At 38.4% G+C, this 25,967-nt stretch overlaps 1 protein-coding gene across 3 annotated transcripts in view; it reads left to right on the top strand.

Annotated features, from left to right (window-relative positions):
- The window catches only part of plagl2 (pleiomorphic adenoma gene-like 2), a 91,288-nt gene extending 67,198 nt beyond the window's left edge, over nucleotides 1–24,090 (top strand). Inside the window, exons 1-4 of one of the 3 annotated variants that reach the window (XM_087305032.1) lie at nucleotides 14,035–15,104; nucleotides 15,674–17,092; nucleotides 17,189–17,606; nucleotides 18,221–22,167. In XM_087305032.1, the coding sequence (XP_087161158.1) occupies nucleotides 17,305–17,606; nucleotides 18,221–19,685 (1,767 nt within the window). In that variant the 5' untranslated portion in view covers nucleotides 14,035–15,104; nucleotides 15,674–17,092; nucleotides 17,189–17,304 and the 3' untranslated portion in view covers nucleotides 19,686–22,167. 3 annotated transcript variants of the gene reach the window in all.
- Nucleotides 24,091–25,967: the final 1,877 nt, after the last annotated feature.

The following is a 25,967-nucleotide window of genomic DNA, read 5'->3' as shown; positions in this document are numbered from 1 at the left end:
TCACTACTTTAGAAGATTTATAAATCCTTTTTTTGTGTTTTCCATACTGTCCCAACATTTAGGGTTGATTTGGAGTTGTATATTATCATCATTTATTTGTTTTCTTGTCGGCTTAGTCCCTTTATTAATCCGGGGTCACCACAGCTGAATGAACCGCCAACTTATCCAGCAAGTTTTTACACAGCGGATGCCCTTCCAGCCGCAACCCATCTCTAGGAAACTAATAATTTTGTCCTTAAAAATTATGTTTAAAATTTTTTAAAATTGCTTTTATTCTAGCCAAAATAAAACAAATAAGACTTTCTCCAGAAGAAAAAAAAATATTATCAAACATACTGTGAAAATTTCTTTGCTCTGTTAAACATAATTTGGGAAATATTTAAAAAAGAGGGAAAAAAATTAAAGGGGGGCTAATAATTCTGACTTCAACTGGATGTAAATGGCACATATAAAGCAGGGATGTCAAACTCAATTCCTGGAGGACCGCAGCTCTGCACAGTTTAGTTCCAATCCTGCTCCAACACACTTACCTGCAGGTTTCAAACAAGCCTGAAGGACTCAATTAGTTTGATCAGGTGTGTTTAATTAGGGTTGGAACTAAACTGTGCAGGGCTGCGGCCCTCAAGGAATTGAGTTTGACATCCCTGATACAGGGCCTGTGTTTCCTTTACAAATATTATTGAGAATATGACATATCCTATTCTAAAACATTAAATCACTTACAAAAGCTAACACATATTCTAGTATCATATATAAATTATATAAGTAAATTAATAATGAGGCTATTTATTAATAAATGAAATGTAATATTTATAATTTATTATTAAATGAAAAAACTCTAATAAGAAGAATATTAATAATGATGATGATGATTATTATTAATATTATTATTATTAATATTAAGTAGGATATTGATATTTTAAATTTTTTTTAAAGTCTACTTTTACAATTTAACACATGCAAACCACTGCAGGAACGTTCCAACCAACAGGCCCATCTCATATACAGTACAGATACTATAAATTAAAACCATTAACGTGTACCGTTTTTTGTTTTCACAAGATTTGAGACGTAACATAAATTCCGCTTTTAAATAAGGTCACCTATAGCTTTTGTCATGAGCCATGGCTGTGTTCAAAATGTCATCAATGTTTTGAAAGTGCACTGCAAATGGAGCGCAATTGTAAACATGAAGATCGCTGAACTGCAAAAATACTTTGAAAGCAAAATACACCTAAGAGAGATGACTTTAATGCTTTTTTCATTCCATGTTTAAATGTTAGAATGTTCTAAATGAATAGGGCATAGGGGGATAGCTAGGAATAGCACACAGCCAGGAACTATGTTTCCAACTACAGCTCCAGAGGTGTAGTTGCAAGTATACAAGTTTGCAACGCAGTTTGTGAATGTGCGTTGGAACGACGGAGTTGGTAAACGTCAAATCAGCTATCAAATCAAACTATGTTTGTAACGACAGAACTTGCGACCTTATTCCATGGGCGTTAAAGAGATAGTACACCCAATATTATGTTATTTATGTAATCATTTACTCATACTCCACTTGATCATTCATTCATTCATTTTCTTTTTGGCTTAGTCCCTTTATTAATCTGGGGTCATCACAGCAGAATGAACCGCCAATTTATCCAGCATATGTTTTTCACAGTTGATGCCCTTCCAGCTGCAACTCATCACTGGGAAACATCCATACACACTCATTCACACTCATACACTATGGACAATTTAGCTAACCCAATTCACCTTTACCACATGTCTTTGTACTATGGGGGAAACCGGAGCACCTCGTAGAAACCAACGCGAACACAGGGAGAACATGCAAATTCACACAGAAACAGCAACTGAACCAACTGACCCTTCTTGCTGTGAGGCAATCCTGCCACCCTCTGTGGCACCGTGCTGCCCCCTCCACTTGTTCAAAATAATCATAGTTCTTTCTTTTTTTTTTTTTAACACAAAACAAAATGCAAACCAGCCGCCACTGGAATCAAACAAACAGGAATAATAATAGGAACAAACAAACCCTATGAAAGTTAATGCTTTCTGACATTCTTCAAAATATCTTCTTTTGTGCTCAACCGAAAGAAATCAACTCAAACAGGTTTGGAGCAAGTGGAGGATGAGTAAATGATGACAGAATGTGTTTTTGTTTTGGGGTGAACTATCACTTTGAAGAAAGAGCACTTTTAAAGTGAATTACACTCGTGTTGATTTGTAACTACATCTCCGAAATGACTCGTACAAAGTGCACATTGTGTTTTCTTTTACCGGGCCGCAGGTTAAAAGTTGTCTTTGTTTGTGTTTAAGCCCCTGAACGTGAAGATAACACACACACACACACACAGGTCTGATATCTAGCATCTCCTGTTGCAGTTGCTCCCCCTTCCTCTGCCTGTCATCCCTTGTCAATGTGGTCAGTAAAGCATGACTAGCCATCCTCCCCTCTGGAGTCTGCTTGACTATCACTGACCGAGAGCTCCTCCTCCCTCCGTCTCTTTCTCTTTTTTTTTCTCTCTCTCTCCTTCCTCTTTCCTTCCTCTCTAAAATTCTTTTCTCTCAGTCGCTCTCAGTGCCATCTGTTGCTTTGCTTAACTAGCACACGCTCTTGTAATCTCACTCGTCTCTCTCTCTCTCTCTCTCTCTCTCTCTCACTTGAGCGCCTGTTGTCACTTTAGCTCAGTACGGTGAACTCACAGGCTATTTTTGGTAACTGAACTTTTTTTTTCGGAACACGTTGAGAGTTGTGTGCCTCTGCGTTAATAAACCCCTCGCAGACCCTCAGTGGGTTCACAAAGCTGTGTGTTTATTATGAAAAGCCAATAAATGCATTGATTCTTCTGCTGCATGTGTGGTGAAGGTTAAATTAAAGCTCAAATAAGTATGTTTGATGTCATGAGTAAAGCTATATGTGCTGTTTTAAAAACAAAGCTTTTCGTTTTATTTTTGTAAAACATGATATGCCAATAAAAACGTTGATTAATGTACTTTATGTTCGAGTAGTAAGTTATGAAGCATGAGCAAGTGAAATTGGCATGTCAGATTGAGCATTTTGACTTGATTCCGAGTGTTGATTTTGCACGCTGATGATGAGTTCAGGACAGGTGATGTTGTTTATGTGCGCAGGTCAAATCCAATGATCTTTCTTGTTTGTAAGCCCCACCCACCTGGTGGAAGTTCAGCAGAGGTGCACCCGCTGACCTTTTGATGAGCTCTGTGATTGGCTGGATTTGTATTTTTTGCAAACATTTGCATTTTTAGCAGTGGTTTCTTGATGTTGTAGGCAGCCTTAATTTCTGCTGTAATCATCTTGGTGTGTGATGTAGTTCAGAAAAGCATTTTATTTAATCTTTTATTATTATTTATTATATGATTTAAAAAAAATAATTATTTGAAGGTTTTTATATTATATTTGGAGGTAATCTCCTCTATTTTTATCAGCAATACAAGGAACGGGTGAAGTCAGAATTATTAGCCCCCTTTGAATTGTTTTATCTTTTTAAAATATTTTCCAAGTTATGTTTGACAGAGCAAGGAAATTTTCACAGTATGTCTGATAATATTTTTTCTTCTGGAGAAAGTCCTATTTGTGTTATTTCAGCTCGAAGAAAAGCAGTTTTTAATTTTTTAAAAGCCATTTTAAGGTCGAAATTATTAGCCCCTTTAAGCTATATTTTTTTTCCGACAGTCTACAGAACAAATCATCGTTATACAATAACTTGCCTAATTACCTAATGTTAACCTGCCTAGTTAACCTAATTAACCCAGTTAAGCCTTTAAATGTCACTTTAAGCTGTATAGAAGTGTCTTGTAAAATATCTTGTAAAATATTATTTACTGTCATCATAGCAAAGATAAAATAAATCCGTGATTAGAAATTAGTTATTAAAAATATTATGTTTAGAAATGTGTTGAATTATTATTTTTTTCGCTCCATTAAACAGAAGTTGGGGAAAAAAATAAACAGGGGTAAATAATTCTGACTTCAACTGTATATTGCTGGAGTATGTGTTAAAAAAAAAAAAGTAGTTTAAATGAATGCTATGATTCTGCAACAAGTGGTTTTCTTAGCCTAAAGTTCTAAAGTCAAAATATAGATAGAATGGTTATCATGCAAACAGATAAGCCAGTTATCATTGTATGTTCATTTATTAAATGTTTAAAAGTTGTTTCGTGGATGTGATTGAAAAAGAATCTTTTCATGATGTTATTTATTTTTATTATTGTGTTTAGTGAAATGAGTGTTTGGAAAGTTTAAATTTCAGTGGAATGAACACAGAAAAGCATTTAAAGCATTTGTTTAACATTTAAAATAAGTTCATTCATTTTCATTTTGGCTTAGTCCCTTTATTAATCTTGATTTGCCACAGTGGAATGAACCACCAACTTATCCAGCATATGTTTTACGCAGCGGATGCCCTTCCAGCTGCAACCCATCACTGGGAAACATCCATACACACTCATTCACACTCATAAACTACGGACAATTTAGCTTACCTAATTACTCTGTACCACATGTTTTTGGACTTGTGGGGGAAACCAGAGCACCAGGAGGAAACTGAACATGGGGAGAACATGCAAACTCAGCCAGGGCTTGAACCAAGAACCTTTTTGCTGTAAGGCGATTGTGCTACCCACTACGCTACTGTGCTGCTCCATTTAAAGTTTATTTTTTTCATATTTTTTTAGTATACAAGTGTATTTTTTTCTTAGCTAGAAATCATGAATGTCATGACACATTTTTAACATGAGGATTACAAATAGATGTCCACTAAAAAGTTAATATTTACTTAATTTATTTACTAATGCAATCCTAAATCTAAAGTTATTCAAGCCACTTTGAGAATTAAAAATGAACTGCTGGATTTTGAATATATACTGGTAACATAAATCTGCGGTCAATTTTTTTTTGCTCATAAGGCCTGTAAGAAATGAGTAGAGAGTACATATCTGTCTATAATTGATTATGGTGATCATCTTTATATGCATGCAGTCGCTACTCTACTTAGAAAACTATATTCTGTTTATCATGCAGCAATACACTTCCACACAGGCGCAGACTCAAGGACGCATCATTGTATTTTGTATGATTCCTTAGACTGGTTATCTTTATATCAAAGGAGAAAACTACATCTGTACTTATTTATTTTACAGGCACTCTTAGGTAAATTACCAACCCATCTTTCTAATTTTTTAACATTTCTCATAAATAACCAACACACTAGATCTGGTTCCTGTATTCATCTAACAGTCACAGGGGTATTGTCAGAACTTGGCAAACATGCTTTTTACTTTTATGCTCCTAGGGCTTGGAATGACCAGCAAAGTCAGCTCAATCTTGACACACTTCCGACTCGGAGTACTTTTAAACATCGCTGCGTGTGTTGTGAAGGACAGATCTATTGATTCCCGAAATTATGATCAGCAATGCAACGATTGGCTGACGACACTACAGCGTAATGACATCATCTAATTAACATTCAATTTTTCATGTGAGCAAAATGACATAAAATAAGCAGTCAACGGTTTGTTAAATATGACACTTAAATAACTTTCTACATTTGTTATAAGCTCCAGGCTTTACACTTTCATAAGTCAGGAGTATTCATCAAGTAATTCAATGCATATCAATGTAAATTCAGTTCTACATCTAGAGATTTTCTTTATTATAGTAGCCTAGGCCTACTCAAGTTTTTTTAACCGCCATTAGGAATAAACTGTATAAATACATTTTGCATGAAAAAAGCATTTTTATATTGGTAAAGGCGTCTGCAACTTTTACGAAGCATCAAATCACTGCTAGTATTAGCCGTCAAAACACTGCTAAAATTATCCTTTAAAAAAAAAAAGTTGAATATTGTGCATGTATGCGTTCGTAACTAAGAAGTTCATATCAATAAATGTTCTCTTTGAACCACCATATATATGTATGTATATATATATATATATATATATATATATATATATATATATATATATATATATATATATATATATATATATATATATATATACATATATATACATATATATATATATATATATATATATATATATATATATATATATATATATATATATATATATATATAAAATTATATTTACCATTTACCATATTTTCCAAGTGTATATAACTGCTGTAAGAAAACATCAGCATTTGGTACATACTTTCAGTATTATCTTTGCTTGAACTGACCCAATCTAATCCAGTTTAAATGATTGAGCCTGCTCCCGACCAGGTTTGAGCTACCGGAACTGTTGCTATGACAACAACTCTTAGATGAGTTTTGAAGTGCTAAACGATCCTGGATCATGTCAAATCGTCAATATCCAAGCTAACTGAGTAATCCACCTACGAAGAACAGACCCCAGGTCTCACTGGAAGAAGAGACAGTACTGTCTCAATGTGACCTCTTGGCTAAATAAAGGAAATAATAATTATAATATTTATGATTATGATTATTTATGTAGCTCTGTCGTCCTACGAGACATGATATTTTGTTCCACTGTATGTCCACACATGAATGAAGCCCAACTTGACTTTACTTGAGTTCATTTAGCAACTTGTGTTTCTTGAGTTGTTATGAGCTCCCTATAGTCTCGAAGGCGATTTACTACTGATCATAGAACTGTAATCCCCTCTAACAAGTTCTGCTTTTGCACCTTTAGTTTTCATACTCTTTATTGCTTTTAAAAGTTTGAATAGTCAGGCACCTATTTACATCTCTGAGCTTCTTCACTGGCACACTTCATTGAGGCCAATCAGGTCCGAAAACACGTTTCAGCTAGTTGTGTCCCCAAAACACGGTTGCAATCAAGAGGTGACAGGGCTTTTTCTGCTGCAGCCCCCCGACTGTGGAATGGTCTGCCTTTACATATCAGGTCATGTTCTTCACTTGGTGCTTTTAAGTCTCATCTAAAAAATCACCTTCTGTCTCTTGCCTTTGATTGTAATTAATTAATTTTAATCTGTTTTATATATTGTGACTAATTTTTATATATAGGTATAGATTTTGTATGCTGGTCTTTTTGTAAAGCACTTTGGTCAACATCTGGGGCCTCATGTACTAAGACTTGCGTGGAAATCATACTAAAACATTGCGTACGCACAAAGCTGTAAATGTGCATACGCAGAAAAAAATTCAGATGTATGAAACACTGCGTACGCCGAATCTCACGCATAATCTTTTGTACATCCAAATGAACGTGAAACATGAGCGCAACATGCACGAGCACAAAACCCCTCCCTGCCTCCTCCCCCGTATGAATATGCAAATGACTCTACTTTGGCAAAACCCAACGAAAAAGGAATGGCAAAAGCAAGCAAGAAGAGAAACTTTGAACAGAATGTGAATTGAAGGTGCTGCTTTCGGAGGTAGACCGGAGGAAAACGGTGTTATTTACAAGTTTGTCTTCCGGAATTAACAACAAAAGAAAAAAATAGAGTGGGGAGAGTTTAGCTGATACGGTTAACACAGTTAGGTCTGAACATCGCACTGTGTGGATTAAAAAAAGAAATAGTGTGATTTATATCTGTAAAATGTTGTAGTGTCCTTAACAGTCTTAGTGGCGCATCTCGATAAACGCATGTTAACATGTTTTGACACTTTTAAGCATGAACTCGGTTCGAATCCAGCGTCGGATGAATTCATTCTTCTTTTTTTCCCCGCTACATATCAGATTTTGCCTACTATTTATCACGAGAAAGACAAGTAGGAATCATTAATAAGTCTGTGCATCATATTTTATTTGCACATTTATTGAATGGAAATGTTTCTGATTCACGCATGCAAACTCATCTTCATATGGTGCCTTTATAGCAATGTGCGTGTAGTAGATCACTCCCATTACATTGGAAAAAGAGGCGACCGCTGCAAATTGCGCTTTAATGTTTGGCTGGTCAACTGCATGGTATGGAAATCTTATATACCTGCTAAATGAACATGTCTCATACAGCTGCCATTACACGGCTCAAAGACACTTTGTAGAGTGCCATTTAACACAACTGCCTCTAGGAGTCGCCAATGGAATTAAAACAGGCACGCACAAAAAATGTGTGTACGCCAGCCATAAAGCTGGCGTGGAGCTGCGCACATTCTCACATTCAGTTCATCATTAGTAAATCCAAACGTGAGCGATTCTGAGCGTGAAACCTGGCGCACGCAAAGTTTTTGTGCGTACGCAGCGTTGATACATGAGGCCCCTGTTGTTTTTAAATGTGCTCTATAAATAAAGCAAACAAACAAACTATACGTTTAAGGTTCAAAAATGTAACCAACTTTTTAATAAACCAACATCAGAGGGCTGTACATGTATCCTTGATTTTGCCAATTCTGCAAATCAGCTGTAGTTTCATAGATTTGGGTTCTTCTATTGTGGTGATGGAAGTTTGCAAGTGCTTGTGTTGTTCGTAGATGGTACAATCCTTGATTAGACTGACAAGATAGATGACTCAACGGTGGACTAACGTAAAAAAAACTCACCAAAAACAAACCCCAAACAAAGGTGATCCTAGCCATACACTGTGATTGATCAAAACTCTGTCCCACTGCTTATATCTGACAGTGCATGTGACCTTGAATTAGCAGTTCTTTCCCTCTCTGCGTTTGGACAGAAGGGGTTAAACCTGCACACAGGAGGCAGCATTGGTGTACACGGTGACCTCTGACCCCCAGGCCAGAGGAATGTGAAAACCCTTTAATCTCAAAACAAAACCTCAGACACACTCACGCAGCCAATATGGATGGCCAGTTTCCCCCCTCTGCGGCAGCATTCAGCGTGGCCTACTGAGAGGACGGTCATATATAAACTCACCCACCCCCACTAACCCATGTGTCAAACGCTCATGAAAGACCGAAATACCTGGATACAATCGAAACCGAAACGTAACTGTTGTGCAGTGATGTTTGGAACGGATTGGGTTCAGCATCAGAAAGACACTAGTCAGCGCGTTTAATGTGTGTATTTGCTGATATGATGTGACGGATGGGATGTATATGTGTGTGCATGTGGAATGTTTGCGGCGGAGAAGCTGCACAATGGCGCAGGGCTCCCCGTAGCATCTGAATGGAGTTGTGTTGCTCCCTGCTGTGTGACCACTGCAGCAGCGCCACACAGCTGTCACTTCCTCTTCTACACATGCATATAGATAAACATGCTGCTTTTAAAGTCCTGTTGTTTACGTGCTGTTTTTTTCTGGAATGCAACAGATTTTCAGTAAAAGAAGATATTCAGCGAGGGGGAAATGTTATTTGAGGTTTGACTGGATGAAAAGTGAGCTCCTGTTTAAGTATTTTTTGGCAACATTTTACAATAGCAGTACACGAGTAGGGCGACGCAGTGGGTAGTGCTGTCACCTCACAGCAAGAAGGTTGCTAGTTCGAACCTTGGCTGGGTCAGTTGGCGTTTCTGTGTGGAGTTTGCATGTTCTCCCTGCGTTCGCGTGGTCCAAAGTCCAAAGACATGCGGTAAAAGTGAATTGGGTAAGCTAAATTGTCGGTATTGTATGAGTGTGTTTCCCAGAAATGGGTTGCAGCTGGAAGGGCATCCGCTGTGTAAAACATGTGCTGGATAAGTTGGCGGTTCATTCCGCTGTGGCGACCCTGGATTAATAAAGGGATTCAGCCGAAAAGAAAATGAATGAATAATCCTAGCAGGCACACAACATCATAAGACGTTAATATTAGGTTAGATTTAGGTCATGACGTCAGGTGACCAAAACTCAATGTCTAGCCAGCGTCTAAGGACAACGTTATTTTGACGTCCAATAATGACATCAAATTACGTTGATATTTGGTTGATTTTACTGTAGGTTGTGTTGGAAGGTGACCAAAACCCAATGTCTGATAGATGTCATAGTTGTAACGTCCACACCACGTCACGTTGTAACATGAATAGATGTAGATATTAGGTTGATTTTAGCTTGGAAATCAGACACTGACGTCGGCCCGACATTGAGTTTTGACGTCAACCCGATTTTTATTTCCAAACTAAATCCAACGTCCCCAAGACGTTGGGGTATGTTGGCGTACATTTATGTGTATGTTATATACAATAATAATGCTAAATAAATACCAAAGTTTTCCATTTCAATGTATTTAAAGAATGCAGTTTATTCCTGTGATGGCAAAACTAAACTAAAAAGATTTAGCATCATTAATCCAATCTTTAGTGTCACATGATGCTTCAGAAATCCTTATAACGGAAATCATGATCTTTAAGAAATCATTACCACTATCATAATTAAAATTTACTGATATGGTGCCTAATCAGGCACGGATTGGCTAATCGGGAGGACCGGGTGAATTCCCGATGGGCCAGTCTGTTTTTCTGGTGTGAGGGCCGGTGTCCCTAGCTGCTGGCACTCTCAGCAGTCACACTTTTTTCAATTATTTGACCATCGCCTCACTCTTTTTATTCGCTCTATTTATTTAATATCTCGTAGCCCCAAGAGCAAAATGCAGCCTGCAGGTTAATGATGATGTATCATTCGACCCCAAACAGCAGCAACTTAGTGAATATAAGAATTAAAATAATTAATATTAATAAATATTACACCTGCTCAATGAAAATCAGATGATTCACTACATTAATAAATCTGACATAACTTCCTCAGAAATCTAACATGGGAGAAAATTAAGTAATACGTTACTGTGCAGGTATCAGTATGACAGCGCCATTGTGGTCCAGTGGTCAGCACGTTGCGTTATGACGTTGCCGACCTGAGTTCTAACCTCATATATATATATATATATATATATATATATATATATATATATATATATATATATATATATATATATATATATATATATATATATATATATATATATATTTTTTTTTTTTTTTTTAAACACTATACTGTTAGTGTTACTTATGTAGGTGTAAATATTATTATTATTATTTTTTGTGACCACCGTTGAATATAGGAATTTCGCACAGAATATATATTGAGAAAAGGAAAGGACATTATGATGTTTTAAAGAATAGTGTTGGAGATTTAGCTATCCTTTAATGTTCCTATATATTTATGAAAAACATTTGAAGTTCTAAAGCAGCTGTTTCCTTGAAAAAGACAGGGTAGTGTCGTTAGAAACTGAATTGGAAATTACCTTATTTTAATATAGTCAGTTGTTAACTGAGGTGAGCCGGTCTAAGGCTTGAACTCCAGGGCTGAAAAGAAGTCCCACTCCGGCCCTGTGCCTAATGGACCCCATTCACAAGACTGTTATGACACGTTTAACAGTCATCATAATCTTAAATGCTTGAAAGTTTTGAATATTTTTAAAGTATGAACATTTATGAATGTATTATATCATCTTTGCATCAAATTACAAAAAACGAATATGCTATGTGTTTGTACTGCAGCATCTATGGGGCTAAGAGGAAATTTGACATTATTCTGTCCTCTGGCTGTCTCACACATTTTTTTTTTCTTTTTCTGAAAGTCTTGATAACACCATCAAGGAGTTTTTCTTTTATTATTTCAGCAAATAGGATTGTTAAAGATGCATTTGTTGTACTCTCTCATTCACTGCGCTCTAAGTTTACCCAACCATGACGTCTTCCGCTACTGAGAAACCCGGAAATGTAAAAAGAATTCATAAACATTTATTTATTTTACTATTATCAATGCTGAAAACATTTGTGTAGCTTTTATTTTACATTATTTTACAACCATGCTTCATTCTTTGTAAAAAGTTTAAAAGACCAGCAATGATCTACATAGAAATATTAAAAAAAAACAGTTTGTTTTCACTGGCAGCTTATGATCACTTTGATCAATTTAATACATCCATTCTGAATATACTTTTAGATTTTTTGTTACTATTATCATTCATGCTGACCTCAACTAATGAAATATTCAATATTTGATTGTTTATATATGAAAGTTGCTTAATGGAAGTAACTTATACAGTTGAAGTCAGAATTATTAGGCCCACCATTAATAAGACCGGTTGTTTATTTTTCCCCAATTTCAGTTTAACTGGGAGAAGATTTTTTCAACACATTTCTAAACACAATAGTTTTAATAACTCATTTCTAATAACTGATTTATTTTATCCTTGTCATGATAACAGTAAATAATATTTTACTAGATATTTTTAAGACACTTCTATAAAGCTTAAAGTGACATTTAAAGGTTTAACTAGGTTAATTAAGTTAACTAGGCAGGTTAGGGTAATTAGGCAAGTTATTGTATAATAGTAGATTGTTCTGTAGATTATCAAGACAACTAATAGCTTAAGGGGGCTAATAATTTTGTCCCTAAAATGGCTTTTAAAAAATTAAAAACTGCTTTTATTCTACCTGAAACAAAACAAATAAGACTTTTTCTAGAAGAAAAAATATTATCAGACATACTGTGAAAATACCTTGGTCTGTTAAACATCATTTGAAAAAATACTTAAAAAAGAAGAAAAAAAATTGAAGGGGGCTAATAATTCTGACTTCAACTGTATGTGTTTGTAAATGTTTAGATTGACACCGTCCTGTTGTTTTCACATTAGCAACAGTGTGGTCAACAACGGACAGGTGGATTTTGAACTCTGACCATAATGGTCAATGACTGGAGGTTTACACTTAAGAGAAACTTTAAAAACAACCATGAAACTAATATCAATGAACAATATACAAACTGATAATTTAAAGCAAAGTAATGCATCCATCAGAAAGGTGATTACTGAAATATATGTAATAATATAATTGTGTGTACTGTACTGTACCATCTAATGCTATTTAAGGGCAAATTTATTAGCCATCACTAAGGGTTGCTTTATGTCTGTGTTTGCTTTAGGATTACAGGAGCCTTACATTGTTTCATAAAACTGGAGTACATGTACACACATGCGTGACAGAACATGCACGGACACACAAAGCTTACTTTGTGCACCTCGATGGTTGATGTTGTATAGAAGACATGAAAGCATATTAAGTGTTATGTACATTACTGCCCTCTAGCTAGTTACTGTGAGATTGTGTTGGTTTGGTAAATGAAATAATAATCTAGCCTAAATAAAATTAAAGTTTAATATTCACAGTTTCAGAGAAGCCTATATTTAACTGTTATTATTAAAGACACATTTGAATAAACAGGGCAGGCTTTAATTACAACAAACTCTGCTGGAAAGCAGAGAGCAGTGTCGCCTGCACCCCTACGGCTGTACATTGTGCGTAACCAACCATGAGAGGACGCGAGTTAATGCCGCTTATTTATTTATTTATTTATTTATTTATTTATTTATTTATTTATTTATTTATTTATTTATTTTATTATTTTTTTAATACTGCAAATTGACTATCAAACAGTATACACTACGATATATTGACAAAGCAAGAAAAAATGAGAATAAATAAAGGGATGTGTTTGTGTGTTTTAAAGTGTGTATGTACTTGCATGGTGGGAGATTTATACTTACTTGATTAAACTAATTACATTGTAATTTACCGGCGCAACGAATGGTTTTGTCACTAAAAGTGACAAGCAGTTTAATATAGGCTTCTCTGAAACTGAATATTTCACTTAATTTGATTTAAGTTAGATTATATATTTAGGTTAGTTTATTTTTATTTTTAACAAAACAGTTTGTGTTTTGGCGCTGAAGCTTAGTCTGTAGCGGACGGGTTCTGCAGCACTTTGCCTCAGATGTTATTCTTGTTTATTTTGTAGATAACTGACCAACAAATATATATTAAAAGTAGCCTACACTGAAAAAAGAGCTGCATGCAGAACTGTTGTAAACAATTTATTTGTGTTGAATTTAAACAAACAAATGAAATTGAATAATGTTCAACTGAATTTGTTTGTTTAAATTCAACACAATTAAATTGTTTACAACTACTTAACGTAAACAAATTGAGTAAATCCAAGGAATCATCTTTGAATAATTTTTTTTCAGTGTAATTATGAATTTTTTTATATTGTATTATTATATTAATTATGGATTATTGTAATCAATAATTTCAATTATTAAAATAAAATTATGTGCTGTCATTTTCTCTGTCTCACTCGCGACAATGATTAAATGTAGCCTTTGACAGCATCAGTGTTTTTTGAGATTGAAATAAAAATAAGGGACGATGATGGGGCGAGGGGGTGCTCGATGTGCATAACTTTGATTAAAATCCTGCTGATGCCCCTGGAAGAGTGAACTCAGAATCTAGGTGTTGCCATATTTGTGCCAGTCTGTCAGATGAAATTGCTTAAAACACTTTAATATTTTAGAGAAAGTAGTTAAAGTTTGCATAGCCAATGACTGGTCATATCCATCCGTGACCAACCCATCTGTTAATATGCAGCCTGATTTTTGATTACCTGACCAGCTCATTAACAGCAGCACCCTCTAAAATAACTGCTAAATTATGTGCTCCTATTGGGCCGTGTCACCCACGTGGTGGAACTCATCGTAAAGGACGAGAAAAGATTAAACATGCTAGACTTTCTGCGATGGTGTCATGAGGCGTCGCAGGCATGGGATTGGTTGTCGTGAACTATGCCACATTACTTGAGAAGAAACGATTGAATCTTGTGTCTCGACGTCTATTTGCCGTTTTCGAATCTCTATGACACCCTACGTCAAGAAAATCGTGCCTAAATCGTGTAATCTGACCGGGGCTTAATTGGGGTTGAAACTAAAATATGCAGGACACTGGTCCTGCTGGACCAAGTTTGGGCGCCCCTAATTTAAAGCATCTGAGGACAAGAAATTGTAGCATTGGTAACTTTACAAAAACAAAATTTATTGGATTATTAATACAACGAAGACAATTCAGTGCTATTTGGTTTATTCAATATCTATACCCGAGTATTGTTAGTCTCTCTATAAAACCCTAAAACATTGTTTATTTCATTTTCTTTGCTTCATTGTATTTATCTAGACCTGTAATTTGTTTGATTTTTACACATGATTCACTCCACTACAGAATTATATTAATGATAATACTAGAATCCGAGACTTCCCAAACTACAGCCTGCGACCCCCAAAATAACAATGCCAGTGACTCGCGACCCACAACATCCTGTGAGGTTGTTATAAATACAGAAACCTTGCATGCAATGGCGCACACACACCAATAGACCCAAGTCTATTGTCATGTCATGTCATGTGTATTTATATAGCGCATTTATTGTGTATGGCCATACACCCAAAGCGCTTCACAATCATGAGGGTGGGTCTCTCCACACCACTACTAGTGTGCAGCATCCATTTGGATGATGCGACGGCAGCCACAGGACAACAGCGCCAGTGCGCTCACCACACACCAGCTATTGGTGGAGAGACAGTGATAGAGCCAATTTGGTGGATGGGGATGATTGGGAGGCCATGATCGTAAGGGCCGATAGAAGGACTTTGACCAGGACACCAGGGTTACACCCCTGCTCTTTCACGAGAAGTGCCATGAGATTTTTAATGACCACAGAGAGTCAGGACCTCGGTTTAACGTCTCATCCGAAAGACGGCGCCCACTGACAGTGTAGTGTCCCCTTCACTTTTACTGGGGCATTAGGTCTCACGCAGGCCATTGGTTGAGCACCCCCTGCTGGCCTCACTAACACCACTTCCAACAGCAACCTAGTGTTCCCTAGTGGTCTCCCATCCAGGTACTGACCAGGCTCAGCCCTGCTTAGCTTCAGTGAGTAACCGGTCTTGGGCTGCAGGGTGATATGGCTGTGGCAATGCTGTAAATGTGCAAGAAAGTTTAACCTGGTGATATAAAATCAATCTGCTGCATCTGACACTATTGCTTTGTCTTTTATATAATGTAATTACCCTAGCGGTTGCAATACAATAGTACTAGTAACAACCGTATGAGCTACTATAGTAACTAAATAGTAAATGGTAACTATAAACTTTTTCCTCTTCAGTAGGTTATGGATAAAATATGGTAATATTTATGGTTTAACAAAAATAAATAGATTTTTGGAAATCACTAGGCAACCCCCCTTCATTGTCCTGCAACCCCTCGGGGGGTCACGACCAGGGCCGGTGCGTCCATAGAGGCGACTTAGGCGGCAGAATAGAGAGGGCGGCAGAATAGAGAGGGCGGCATCCCCAAAACTACCCTCGCCACCCACGCCTTCATCCGCGTCTAGGGTGGCAGAACAGAGAGAGCGCCCACAGTTATATCCGGGTCTTGGGCGGCAGAATAAAGAGGGCGTCGTCCCCTAAACTACCCTTGCCACCCGCGCCTCAGGCGGCTTCCCCTAAACTACCCTCGCCACCCGCGCCTCAGTTATATCCGCGTCTAGGGCGGCAGAATAGAAAGAGCATCGTCCCTGAAACTACCCTCACCACCCGCGCCCTCAGTTATATCCGCGCCTGGGGCAGCATAATAGAGAGAGCGGCGTCCGCGACACTACCCTCACCACCCGCGCCTTCAGTTATAACCACATCTAGTGTGGCAGAATAGAGAATCCCCCCGTTTTAATTTTAGGTTTGAGGGCGGCGTGACCGTCCTTTGTCTAGAGCGGCAGTTCAGCTTGCTCCGGCCCTGGTCCCGACCACCACTTTGAGAATCACTGCTATAATCTATATTAATGTGTTCTTTACAGATATAGCTAATAAAGTCATCTGGAGAAATTGTATTCATATCACAATAAACATAATTGCAGGAAAAAAAATCGCAATGTCAAACTTTTCCAGTGTCATGCAGCTCTAGATTAAAGCTAACATTACAATATTTGATTTAGTAATATGATAGTAGTATAAATTGTTTAATGTTTACAAGGCGTTTAAATGTATTTAACTAATTTTAAAAATTTTACAAACTAGCATTCACCTATTTTAATAAATGCATTGTGTATTGTTGCTTGTTTTTGTCCATTAGTACATGTAATTAGCCTTAAACTCATTGTAAAGTGTAACCACTTAAAAAAAAAAGAAATTCGGAGTAAAACATTTGAAGACACACACTAATCGATGACATTTCTTTCATTTATATGAAAGGGTGAAGATGATGATGAGCACTATTGTCGCCTACTCAACCCCAGTCATGGCAGGTGGGACTGGATGAGAGTGTGGAGGTGAATAAAGAAGCCAGAAAAAGCACTTACATTTCTTTTGGGAGCACATTAAGGGTAAGCACTGTTCCCTTGTGTAAGAATGAATATACAGAGAACTGTGTAAAACAAAGGAAATGCCTGCTTCATCTTTTTTTTTTTTCCTTTTCACAGATATCAAACAGTTTAAGAGCCTGAATTCCCTAAACACCGCCGCGATATTGAACCAGAGCCTGGAAGGCAGGGCAGCCACGGCCGAGTTTCAATGGCAACGGCACCCTAGGGCTGCCATGGCAGCAGCTGCCGCCGATGCCCCACACCACATTGCCACACTGACGCTGGAGGACGAGGATCGACGAGGTGCCACCAAAGTGTTTGGAGGTCCCGCTGCTGGGAGGACGGAAAGAGAGACCGAGAACGAGAGGGAGAGGGAGAGGGAAGGCAGTGGGAGCGAGTGTTTGGTGTGCGGTGCCCTCTTCAGCTCACAGGACAAGCTTCGGCTCCACGCAATCTGTCACGCAGGAGAGAAACCTTTCCACTGTTCCCAGCCCCATTGCCCTAAGGCTTTCAGTTCCAAATACAAGCTTTTTAGGTAGGTTCTGTTTACATTTGAGTGCTCCAGTGTACTTCCAGCAGACTCAAGGACCAAACAATTGTGATGCATTTGAGTGCAAGCTTAATTAAGTAAATAAGTATAGTGCTGGGATATCCAATTCTGCCCCTGGACGGCCACTGTACTGGAGGGTTCTGCTAAATTAAACACATCTGAATCTAATCGAAGTCTTCAGAGTTCCTAGAAACCGCCAGGTACATGCATTAAAGCTAATCTCATAATTGGCCCTTCAGAATCAAGAATAAACAAAGAGCAGGGAAGTCAGACTGGAAGTCACTGGAAAGCCGGCATTTTGCTGAGTTTGGTTATAACCATAATTAAACACAGCTAAATTGGCTAATTAGGAACTGTAAAATTACTAAAAACTTCTAGGGAGGTGTGTTGGAACTGGTTGGAATATAAACAGCTGTGCTGAAAGGTGGGCTTCAAGTAGCAGCGGTAGACACACCTGGTTTAGGGAGTCCACCAGCAATCTGACACAACCTTGATTAAAAAATGTGCATGTTTGAAACAAAGTTTCATTTAGTTGCAGAAATTTCCAGTGCCTTTGTCCATCAGTCCTTAGCTAAACACTATCTGTTTCTCCTTTGTAGGCATATGGCCACACACTCCCCACAGAAGACTCATCAGTGTTCGTTTTGTGAAAAGATGTTTCACCGCAAAGATCACCTAAAAAACCACCTGCAGACTCACGACCCCAACAAAGAGGCCTTTAAGTGCGAAGAGTGTGGCAAACACTATAACACAAAGCTGGGCTACAAGCGCCACATGGCCATGCACTCAGCCACCGCTGGTGATCTTACCTGTAAGGTGTGCTTGCAAAGCTACGAGAGCACGCCAGCACTCTTGGAGCACCTCAAGAGCCACTCGGGCAAGTCTTCAGGTGGTGCCAAGGAGAAGAAACATCCTTGTGATCACTGTGATCGTCGGTTTTACACACGGAAGGATGTCCGCCGACACATGGTGGTACACACGGGTCGCAAAGACTTCCTGTGCCAGTACTGTGCCCAGCGTTTTGGGCGGAAGGACCATCTGACACGACATGTCAAGAAGAGCCACTCGCAAGAGCTGCTGAAAATCAAGACAGAACCTCCAGATATGTTGGGTATACTTGGGTCTGGTTCTCCACCGTGTGCTGTGAAAGAAGAAATAAGCCCTATGATGTGTAGCATGGGACCTACCAAGGACTCAATGATGGCAAAGCCTTTCCACGGTGCCACCCCTTTTCCCATGGGTATGTACAACCCTCATCATCTCCAGGCCATGTCCAATCCAGGTGTGGGTCACCATCATTCATTGGTCCCAGGGTCGTTACCTACTGCCATGGGGATGGGCTGCCATATGGAACCTCCATCATCACTGCACCACCATCACCCACACCATCATCACCATCACCACCCTCACCATCACCACCAGTCCCCACCTACACACCAGCAACAGCCTTCCCTGCAGAACCAGCAACAACAGCACCCTCAGCCACCGCCCAAGTACCAGCTCGGATCTACCTCATACCTGCTTGAGAAGCCCCTGAAGGTGGAGATGGAGAGTTTCCTGATGGATCTACAGAGTGGACTCCCAGTACCTCCGCCATCCTCTGCCGATCCCCACTCAGCAGCTTCCCCCATCAAGGAGGGTTTGGAACCTTCGACAGGACTGTCGGATGACCTTTGCGGGGACCCCCTCATGTCCAAGAGCCCCGCTGTCATTGCTGAGTCTTTGTGTGCTGCTAACATGGACTTTTCTCATCTGCTGAGCTTTATTCCACTCAATCTACAGCCCTACAGTGCCCCCATGAGTTCGGGAGGACTGGTAATGGGTTACTCCACCTCCTCCACAGTTTCTTCTTCCTCATCATCGTCAGCATCTTCGCATGCTGTCGAACCACACGCTGCCACAGCCACCGCCGCAGTGCCTCTTACCTCTTTGCAACCTCAACCTCAGGAGCAACCAGGCTCCGGTGGGGGTCTCGGTCTTGGGCCTCTGCACCCACTCCCACCAGTGTTCAGCTCTAGCCTCAGTACGACCACTTTGCCTCGCTTTCACCAGGCCTTTCAATGAGGGGGCTCAGTGTTAGTGCTCCCCCTAGGGGTGTGGAGATAGAAAACTTGAACACATAGAAGCCTTAACAAAAGCGCACAACAGCTTTTTTTTTATTGAGCCTGGAGGAAAATAAGCATATGAGCTTTTATTTAGGCTGTCTGAAATTTAGCTATGATTTTTTTGAATACCCTTTTGAACCTCTCCCATCATCCCCTCTCCTACATTTTCGTAGTTAGACAGCAGCATCAGTAGGCCTTAAGGCATGGTACTGCATACTTTATAAAGTAATACTATTAGTAGAAAAAAAAAGATTGATTTAGAGAAGATAATCTGTCTTTGAGACTCTGAAAGACTAGTTTGAAGTGATATATGGTTTTTATTTTCTTTTCCAAATGTGAGACCTGACTTTGCTATATTGTCTCTATTCTACTAAGCTTAAAGTCAGGTGATAGTTGTTCGCCCTAAAACTAAAACCGTCTTCATGGCCAGGAGTGGACAAATTTGTCAAGGAATGGAGAGAAATTGCTAATTTCAAAATGAGTTTTTCAATAGATTCGACTTGATTTAATCAAGAGATTATAAAAATTCACATCCCAGTTTTTTTTTTTTTTGTTGATGATGATACAAATTCACACACGTTGGAAAGTTCAGTAACCTTTTTTTAATGTGAGAGCAGCAGAGAGACTGAAAATGGAAAGGCAAAGAGGGTAAAAACTGCACAGTTTGTTCACTTGGTACAATGTGACCACTGACAGAACTAAAGCAAAATTTAACGTTAAATTCTTACAGGTTTACAATTTTTCTCAAAAGAAGCACTTTGTTTACAGCAAAAGGCACTTGACCTATGTGGGTTGCCAAGGTGGCCCACTGAAATCCCCCTTTCACTCCTCTACCTTCTACCTTTCTGAAAAGAGACTGCCATTACACACAAACAACCTCCAGATAACTCAGAGTCTCAGCGTGGTTTTCCTCTTTCCAGCACTAATTTTAAGTCTCCGTGGCAACAATATCTCACTTCCAGATCCTGCCCACCAGATAATAATCTATAAATATATATAAATATGTATTTTAAGAAGAAAAAGGTATTTTAGGCAGGTTTTATTTTAGAGAGACATACATTGTAATGATAACCCTGGTATATGTGAATGGAAAAAAAAAAAGACAAAACAAAAACAAGAATATTTTTTTGCAGTGTACGAAGTACCACATCAAAAATATATATTATAATTGCTTCTTTTTCAGTAAAATTTGTAATTTAGATAGTTGTATTACAATTGCTGATGGATTTTTGAAAAGCAGATACATAATAATGTATCTTGCATCATATTGAACAAAATGGATGAAGTATTAGCTTTTCCCTATAGCTTTTCCTGTTTATTGTTTCTCCATGTGAGTCATGAATAAGGTGGGATTTTACCTGCGTATAATAGACTAATAGTGGCATAATCCAGTAGAACGGACTAGTCTTTAATCTTTAGCGCATGTACTAGAGGCCCATAATGTGATCCAGGTTTCAGTTTGTTTTGTTTTGTTAATTCTCAGTATTCGACGGATGCTGTCTGTTGGTGTGTTTGGCTGTACAATTTTCCAACCTCCGTGATCATTTTGCACCGTCACACTGAAACGACTGAAACCACAATTCCAGTTGCTGTAGGTTCGGTTTTTATATTACAAGAATCTAAAGGGGTTTTGTCGTCTAAGTTGCCATTTCCCAGCAAGTGGACTGCACACATTCTTACCAAATAATCATTCATTACCAATGGCCATGTGAGGAAGAGTTCTGTGTAAAGAAACAGAAGATGGACGTACAAGTCATGTCTGATAAAAACAGATGTATTTCTCTCTCTCTCTCTTTCTTTCTTCACCTCATCCCTATTCTGTGTCCACATCTGCATCAATAGTGAATGTGAACAGGAAAGACAATAGAATGGTAAAAGGCCACACCACAAAACTAAGACAAAACAATATAATGCTGCTCTTGGTGCTGTGGTTGCCAGCAACCATAGACCACTCTGGAAACATATATTTTTTTTAAAACTGCAAATAATCTTTAGCAGAAAACATGCACATTAGTACACGTGAACTGTTTTCTCTGTTCTTCAGCTGCTTCAGTTCGAATGAACATTTTATGAAAAGGGTCTGAAAAGAGACACAAAGAAGTCACCAGCCTGGTCTTTGACATTCAAAGCATGGGACATTTGATTGGGATATTGCCTAGTCGTTTTTGTCATTATATTATTTTCTGTTTGTTGAAACAGGACCTCAAAACAACACAACGCATCACCTCATTTATTTGTTTTTCATACCAAAAACCTGGGGAGAAGAAACTTGTTTTTGCGCAATGGCGAACTAAAGAGCGTTGCTAATACTGTACGAAGAATTTCCTTCAAATGAGAGTTTCATCAGAAAGCCAAATATAGTATGTTCACATGCCTCATTCATTCATTTTCATTCGCTTTTTTCGGGGCCGGGTCTTAGGAGAGGACTTCAGACTTCCCTCTCCCCAGACACTTCCTCCAGCTCCTCCGGGGGGATCCCGAGGAGTTCCCAGGCCAGCCAAGAGGCATAGTCCCTCAAGCGAGTCCTGGGTCTTCCCCCGAGGCCCCCTCCAGGTGAGACATGCCTGGAACTCCTCCCTAGGCAGACATCCAGGAGTCATCTGAAACAGATGGTCAAGCCACCTCAGTTGACTTCTCTCAATGTGGAGGAGTAGTAGCTCTACTCCAAGCACCTCCTAGGTGACAGAGCTCATCACCCTATCTGGAAGGGTGTGCACCCAGCCACCCTGCGAAGGGAACCCATTTTGGCCGCTAGTATCCGAGATCTTGTCTTTTCGGTCATGACCCAAAACTCATGACCATAGGTGAGAGTAGGAACGTAGATTGACCAATACATCGAGAGCTTTGCCTTTCAGCTCAGCTACTTCTTTACCACAACGGACTGGTGCATGGACCGCATTACTGCTTCCTCTGCACCAATCCGCTTGTCAATCTCCTCATAATAATAACAATAAAGATATTATTTTTAGAAAATGTAAAAATTCAAAGCATGAAACATTGATTGAGTAGTGTACAGACGAAATTATATAAAATAAAAAAAGATTGAAATGAAACATTTGGCTTAAAGTACTATTTTGTTATATTTAAAAATCTATTTATTTTGAAGAAATATGAGGAGATGCATATGTAACCTAATAAAATAAAGGCTTTTGGCAATATTTAAGTTTGTCCTCCCCAGGTTTTCTGTGAGCTGATCTGAATCCTAGCACTTTTAAACCTTTAAAAAGAGTATTTTTCAGCCTTGTATGTTTGTATGTTTTTAATTTTGTATTTGATTTTGTATGTGCCATTAGTTTGATGTGTAGAGTTTATTCATCTTCGTGTAATTGCTGTTTTCCTCCTTTTTCCAAAAGAGTAACAGTATTTTAGATAGACGTTCACTAATACTCACCCTTCCCCCCCAAACTTTGTCTTGTCATACATTTGAGGAAGTCATTTAATTGTGAAATAGATCTTATTAGAGTAACACCTTCTCAGTGTCTGAAACCATCATTGCCGCAAACAAAAGAACATTTCCAGCTCCATCTATAGACTGAGGTGTTTTCAATCGACATAACACGCTGGCAGGTTCGACTGGTGTGAAATTTCTCTCAGCTTTCTGCCCCTCCAAAAAAAGCACTTTTGGTTTAAATGAAGTTTTATGTAATAACTGCCTGGATAGGTGGAGCTCAGCATCTTCAGTTTATTATTTCGCCGCAGAATAATTAACCAAGTTAAGTGGATCCTTTCCTCGTTTGTAACAATGCACTTGTATTTCTCCCCCCTGAGATACTAGTTGGTTCCTATAACAGAACAAAATGTTAAGGGAAATTGTAAGGTAACCAAACTAGGGTAAAAGAAACAATCTGACTTTTAAGAAAAGAAAAAAAAAAGACGATGCTCTTTCGGCTTCTAGTGAGAAAATGGGTACGTCCCATGAGGACAAAATCCACTTGTAGTTTGATATATTTTAGCTTAATGTAAGTCTTGCATTCCAAGCTTTTTATGTAACTCGTTTAGCAATATAGTCCTTTATTTTTAGTACTTGCTTATTACCACAACTTCTGAAAAAAAGGTGAAAACAACAAACGGAATACTCATTCTTACAATATCTGAAACAACTCGGAGACGATGATTGACAGGACGAATTGTACAATAGACGCGTAACGGAGACAAACAGTGTGCTTTTTGTTGTTGTAGTTGCTGTTGTTACACGGCTCACCTGCGGTCAGTTGCTGCATTGTAAAGTTGACAGATTTGTATATTGGTTGATCCAAAGAGATGACATTACAACAAACCTATTTACTTATTGTACAGTACATTGTACCATTTGACTTGTAATGTGTTATGTTAAAATGATTAAAAGACAAACCCACGGTTTCATATTTCTGGCGTCCCTTTTTTTTAAGCGTTTGATTTCCTGTCTGCCGCGGTGGGAGAGGGTGCGAGGAGAAAACAGGCTGAGAACTGCCATTCACATACCGGACAGCCAGAACAGGAAACCACACACAGCACACAAATGAAAAGACAAGAACGGCACAATTCCAAGTAATAAAAAACTGAGCTATAGCCAGGCTTAATTATAATGCGTATCTCAAACCTATACTTTCACATCTCAAAGAGTTGGTTCCGAAAATCCCACCGGCAATACATAATGCAACATCATTTCTCATGTGAAAATCATGTTAAATCTGGAGGAATTTGAGGTTTTACAGTTTTGTCTTGTTTTCCAAGAACAGCGAAAGCTTGGCCTTTCTGCTCTTCTCAGAAAACACTAAGCAGTGCCTTGTGATACAAATTACTTTCCAGAACCTTCTCGTTTACTGTTCCTTGCTGGTGGAATAACCAGCCGACCAGACAACTTTGGAGGGAGGGAGGTGGCAGAAAGAAACCGGGAGCGCTAGCATTTACATCGAGGGAATGACATCTGATGCGAATGAGTTTGTTGTTGTCTTAGAAATAAGATATATGGATTAAACGTATATATTATTTAAATCAGGGATTTTCAAAGTGTGAGGCGTGCCTCCCCTGGGGGGCGCCAGAGCATCAGGGGAGGCGCGGGAAAAATATTATATAATAAAAATATAATTATTAAGTTTAATTATTATATGTAGTTTTATATTATTTACACGTTTTAATTAAACAAAGCTAAAAAAAAATAATACGTCAAAAATAAGAAAACCTTTTTTACCCAGAAGGCCATAGCTGTGAATTCGCTTCTGTTTGGCAAGCCCGCCAATACAGGTAACGTTATATGCCTGCTAATACAATGGATCGGTTTCTGAGACCCCCCGATTCAAAGCCTTCAAGTTCAGGGCTTAAACCCAAAAGACGACGATATGATGATCAGTACTTGAGTTTAGGATTTACGTGGACAGGACCAGCTGATGAATGACGACCTTTAAGTGTGGTTTGTCAAGATATTTTGGCTAATGACAGCATGAGACCCGCTAAACTTCGACTGTTTTGACTAGGATGGACAGTTCTTGGATCTGTTCTATTCATATTGAACCATCATCCTAGTTTTAAAAACGTTATATTAAAATACTTGTTATTATAATAGTTGCACTTTCATGCAAATGATGATAAAAGTGAGTTAACAGTCTGACATCTGTCTGTGTCTTTATATATAGTGTATATGTATATGTATATATATATATATATATATATATATATATATATATATATATATATATATATATATATATATATATATATATATATGTGTGTATGTGTGTGTGTGCGTGTTTGGGAGGAGGGGGGCGCCAATGGATAAGTTGTGTCAAAAGGGAGGCCCACTGTCTTAGACTTTGAAAACCCCTGATTTAAATAATGCTTTCAGCATATTTTAACAGCTTGTCACCCCTTGATAAGCACAGTGATTCTGCAAAATTAACTTTAAGGTGAGCAGCGTTCATCTGACAGGTCCATTTGCAATAGCACCCTGCCAATGGATATTGGATAAGACGAAGTGACCAAGCAACCAGCCCAAAATAAACAATCTCATTGACGCTCCAAGAGAGAAGTTAAAGGTCTACAAGTCTTTGGATGCCAACAATGTTCTTTGTGGTCATGTGCACAAAATAATGTTCCATGATTACCAGATTCAACACTATGTAGTGCTAAAAACTGAGGTTCTGCCTAAGAATACAGAGCTGTACAAGGTCTGGGTAATCATCAGCAGGCAAAACAGCTTAATTCTGACAGCGAACTTTACCTGTACGGCAGGGTATGTGAACGTAAACATAGAGGTAAAGTTAGT

This window comes from Danio rerio, chromosome 23, assembly GCF_052040795.2.
Source record: "Danio rerio strain M-AB ecotype USA chromosome 23, GRCz13ab, whole genome shotgun sequence".
NCBI classification, from domain to species: Eukaryota; Metazoa; Chordata; class Actinopteri; order Cypriniformes; family Danionidae; genus Danio; species Danio rerio.
The sequence above is the reverse complement of the archived record's forward strand: the minus strand, read 5'-3'. Positions and strand labels throughout refer to the sequence as shown.